The sequence below is a fragment of the Coffea arabica genome, chromosome 11c, assembly GCF_036785885.1.
Source record: "Coffea arabica cultivar ET-39 chromosome 11c, Coffea Arabica ET-39 HiFi, whole genome shotgun sequence".
In the NCBI taxonomy this organism is placed as follows: domain Eukaryota; kingdom Viridiplantae; phylum Streptophyta; class Magnoliopsida; order Gentianales; family Rubiaceae; genus Coffea; species Coffea arabica.
This window is the reverse complement of record NC_092330.1, coordinates 37,485,447-37,490,209: the sequence shown is the minus strand read 5'-3', so window position 1 is coordinate 37,490,209 and position 4,763 is coordinate 37,485,447. Positions and strand designations below refer to the sequence as shown.

General features: G+C 32.9%; 1 protein-coding gene across 1 annotated transcript; it reads left to right on the top strand.

Annotated features, from left to right (window-relative positions):
• Positions 1–871: 871 nt before the first annotated feature.
• Positions 872–2,767, top strand: LOC113716952 (protein PLANT CADMIUM RESISTANCE 2-like). Its single transcript, XM_027241518.2, has 4 exons — positions 872–1,221; positions 1,409–1,480; positions 1,827–2,039; positions 2,655–2,767. The coding sequence occupies exons 1-4, from the start codon at positions 990–992 to the stop codon at positions 2,732–2,734; spliced, it is 597 nt and encodes a 198-aa protein (XP_027097319.1). The 5' UTR covers positions 872–989; the 3' UTR covers positions 2,735–2,767.
• The last annotated feature ends 1,996 nt before the right edge of the window (positions 2,768–4,763 follow it).

Here is a 4,763-nt window from a genome sequence, read left to right as displayed (position 1 = left end):
TTTTCCATTCTTTGAATTATTTTGTTGCCCTTTTCACTCAACAAAGACCATGACGCCGGCACTTTGTGAATTGCCATGTTAAGCAAAATTGTAAAAGCTAGTTTACATCTCAAGTTGCGTCTTAACTACTCCAGCCCCCGTGGTCAACTGGGGAGCTCAACGAAACAATGGTCTGATACCAAACCGGCATATTATTAATCCAAAAGAAAACAAGAATTTTCTCTAATAGTTTCTTTATTGTTAAATTTATGCAAAATCATTCAAAATGTCCCTCATATTTTATTAATAAAAATTTCATTCTTCACTTTTAAAATATTAATTTTATGTCCCCTATAAATTCAAATTAATAAAATTTGGCCCAAGTTTCCAACTTTTTTTAGTTTGAAATCATCATGTGATCCACATGCAGTTATTTTTTATGTAAAAAAAAAAGTTAGATTCTACTTATTTAGTAGCAAAAATGGATATGGATTAGATCATATTTAACTTTTTTTAAATAAATATAGTTCGGGTTAAATCTTGTTTTTAATGATAAAAATGAATACGAATTGGATCATTTATTTAATTACAAATAAGATATAATCTTTGTGTATCTAAAAAATTTTCATATGTGGATCACGTAATGGATTCATGATAAAAAAAATAATTAAAAATTTAAATCAGAATCAAATTTTATCAACTTAATTTTATATGGGACGTGAAATTACTATTTTAAAAATAAAGAATAAAAAAATTCATCTGAAGTATGGACGACGTATACATTGGACGACGTGTCAAGGTAATTTCCAAGACAGTAATGCATGTGGCTTGGCCCTTGGGGGCATCGACACTTCTAAATTGTCTGCTGCTATAAATTCAAGAAATTTACCATTCAAGAATATTGACACCAACAAAACCCATCTCTTCTTTCCTTGTCATAACGAATTATGACAAATCCGATCTCAAGCTTTGGTAGAAAAAATATCACAAATCAGAACTTGCGTTGAACTATGTATCCATCTGTATCAGAAGAGTATAAAAAATCTCCACGGCCCTCAGCGCCACCAGCACCACCGCACAGTCAGCCTCCGGTGACGGGGATTCCGGTGATACCACCGGCAAACTACCATTATGTCGATCACTATCAGCCACGACCTCAGTTTCCTATTCCAACAGATCCTTCTTCAGGTTCAGGGAATTGGTCCACCGGCCTTTGCGGCTGTTGCTCCGATTGCTCAACTTGTAAGTTTTGACACTTTCAAACCGTACATAATTTTCCCACATTAGGATCATTTTTTTTATCCATCAATGCAATATATAATTTTTTTTTTTTTAAAAAGAGAAAGCAGTTTACATCATATTGATCTTGACCATGTTTTAGATTCTATCTGTTATTTTCGATCTTTTAGCTTTATTTTTTATTTTGCAGGTTGCTTAACATGTTGGCTGCCATGTGTGACTTTTGGACAAGTTGCAGAAATTGTAGACAAAGGATCAACTCGTACGTAAATTCTATAACTAGAACTGTGATAGATATATTTATCGTTGATCACTTGATCTACTCCTTTTTCTACAATCTAAACATTCTCCTATATAACTTAGGTCAAACTAATTAATTATTCGGATACAAATTTAGCACTCCAAAATTTACAAAATTTTAAATCTTTCAAGAACATGAGTTGGGAATTATTAAAGGCAAATGATACAAGGAGCTTATTCTAGTAAATTTTATTAATAAGAGATCAAAAGGGTCTAAAAGAGCGATCAATATTTGTTAAAAAAAAACCCATTGGATGGTGGGGGAGTGAGACTAAAATTCTGTGGTGCTGATTGGCTGTGGAATGCAGCTTGTGTGGTAAGTGCAGGGCTGTATGGGCTGCTATGCTATTTCAGTGGCTGTGGATGCATTTACTCTGGCTGCTACCGCAATAGAATGAGGAGGCAATACATGTTGCCTGAAAGCCCTTGTCCAGATTTTCTTGTTCATTGCTGCTGTGAATGTTGTGCCCTGTGTCAAGAACATCGTCACCTCAAAAACCAGGGATTTGACATGTCACTTGGTAAGAAAAACAACTCAATCTCTCTCTGATATTTTGGACATTGGTTCCTGCTGTAGATGTTCAAATTCTTCTTCTTCTTCTTCTTTTTTTTTGACATCCTTGTGAGTTATAATGAACTGAATATTAGGTGATTATTAATGACTTGATTTTTGTTGGTTGAAATTTTAAATATCTTTTGTCGGGCCAAGTTCATCAAATATTTCCACTTTACAGCTTTCAATTATACTCAATTTTTCACTTTGATTTCTAAACTTCAAAATAGAACAGTACATAATTTCTCACTTTAGCCACTAAAATATAAAATTTATCCCAATTTACTGTTTATATAAAATATATCCCACTTCCATCAATAATTTTAATTAAGTGGAACAAATTCTATATTTTAAGAACTAAAGTGTCCCATGGCAAATATTAGGCACCACAATGAAAATTCAGATATAGTTTAAGGGTACAAAGTGAAGTCAACCGATAACAACGTATTGCAAAATTAAAAACTTGTACAAACAGTTTAAGAATTTTTATGTTGGAATTTTTTGATTGACCTTCAACAAAAAAAAATTTAATTTGATTGTCCTTATAGTTGTAATTTTCTGTGGGCTTGTGTGGAATTGATAGGTTGGCGTGAAAATGTGGAGAGACAAAATGGTGGACGGACAATGTCTTCACCAGTTATTCCACAAGGAATGAATCGATAGCTGATTGGCAGATGACAAAGTTGTTGAACAAAATCACAAATCTTCGCATTCAGTTCTACCTTTTTGTTCATTCACTATATATATATATATATATATATATATATATATATATATATACGATATGTAACATATATAAAAAAGTTTGGTGAATGAATTATATGATAGCTGCGTTTGTTTTTTCATATTATAAGTCTAATTTTCGATCATCTTTTTATTTCATATAAGTTTTTTTATCAGAAAAAAGTTATGCTAACAAAATTTTTTTCATATTATAATTTATGTAAAATTCAAAATCATTGACGCCTAATTGAAGAGGCTTTGTGGCAAAGGAAGCTGAAGTATCAGAACATGTTGATGTGTTACCTCTATCTAGGAGTCTGCAATCAGTTCTTGAGCTTTTAATCCAAGCCAATTTTGGAGCTCAATTTTGACTATTTGTGCATTTGACATGCTGGAAAATATAGCAATTAGGAGGTTATGTACTAAAATACACATGAAAAAGCATCTCAATTATGGGTCCGTTTGGTTGGATAGAAAATATTTTCCCTAGTGAAAATATTTTCCATCGAAGTCATTTTCCTGAAAAATCACTTCCTTCTCCATAATTTTCCGGTGTTTGGTTATTTAGTGAAAATATTTTTTAAATTCTTTTTTTCATAATTTTCCGGTGTTTGGTTTGTCAATGAAAATATTTTTTTGACTTCCTTTTTCAATGTTTGTTGATATGTTGCAAATGTTTTTCTATTCTCAAAATATTCATCTTGTTTTTTTAGCTTTTATCCATTATAATCATATTATCATTTTTATAAAATATTTATTCAAATTACACCATGAATTCTTAAATGGAATTATTAATGACACTAATGAATTGGTTTTTGATCTTCCTTTAAAAAAAAAATCATTAAGGGGGTGAAGTGGATTCAATACAATTCATTGTGTAAGAAAATGGACGACTTTGATTGGACATGGGTAAAGGATGCTTGCTTGTCCTATTCATACCGCTAGAAAGTAACCATCGAGACCCAGATTGTAGCTGTCTAGCATCAATTAACATGCCCCTACCATTTGGCTCCACATTAAACTGTTTTGCTATTGACACTGATAAGCAGACACTTTGTTAACTCGTCTGAGCATCAAGCAACCATACTAGCAGTCAAGATGCTACGGTATTGAGTTCACAACACGGAAAGGCAAGGATCATAGCGTACAATACTGCAGCAAGTATCAATCAGTTTTATTTGTAGATCACAACATGAAGACCTATAAGAAGGATATAGAATGGGTAGAAAAGCTCTGTTCTGTTCACTATGTTACGAGGTAGCCAAATTAACCGGGTTTGCGTAAGGAAAAGAGAATTGGGACATTATATGTTAGGAAATTGGCTTAATTTCTTTTAGGTAGATTTCCTGTTTTGTGTGGAAGTAACTAGATTCGTAATTGGTTTTAGTTACTTGAAGTAGTAGTCAAGTAAATCCCTATTTAACAGGAATTAGATGCTATTTCTATATGAGTTTAGGAAATAGTATTGGTTTCCAAATTGTTATTTGATTTTTTGGAAGTAATGTTCCCTATAAATAGGTGGGTTGGCATACTACATATAAGAAGACACACAAGAAGACACACAAAAGAAGACACAAGGGGCCTCATGTAGCCTTATACATGGGGTGTGAGAGAGAGTTCTTGGGAGATGAGAGATGGTATACAAGGGTTGGGTTTGGGTTCAAATTGTATTCTTGTATAGGGTTTTTCTCTCACAATAAAGAACAGGTTTCTCTCCGTGGATGTAGGCTCAATGGTGGAGCCGAACCACGTTAAATATTGTGTGTCGTTTATCTTTCATGCTTGTGGCCTGTTTCTCATTAAATTGTTGTGCATTTGATATCTCAATAGTTATTTATTCTGCATCTGGATCCCAACAAGTGGTATCAGAGCTTGGTTGTGAGACTGGGCTGCTCAAGGTTCATAGTTGGATTCTAGTTAACTATTGAGATCAAGTGGATTGGTAGTTGTCACCAATTGAACAATTTAA

Excerpts from the sequence above, each read along its gene's own strand:
- LOC113716952 (XM_027241518.2), top strand. The coding sequence starts at position 990 with ATGTATCCATCTGTATCAGAAGAGTATAAAAAATCTCCACGGCCCTCA. Across the intron at positions 1,222-1,408 it reads TTGCTCCGATTGCTCAACTT|GTTGCTTAACATGTTGGCTG; the intron begins GTAAGTTTTGAC and ends TTTATTTTGCAG. Across the intron at positions 1,481-1,826 it reads TGTAGACAAAGGATCAACTC|CTTGTGTGGTAAGTGCAGGG; the intron begins GTACGTAAATTC and ends TGTGGAATGCAG.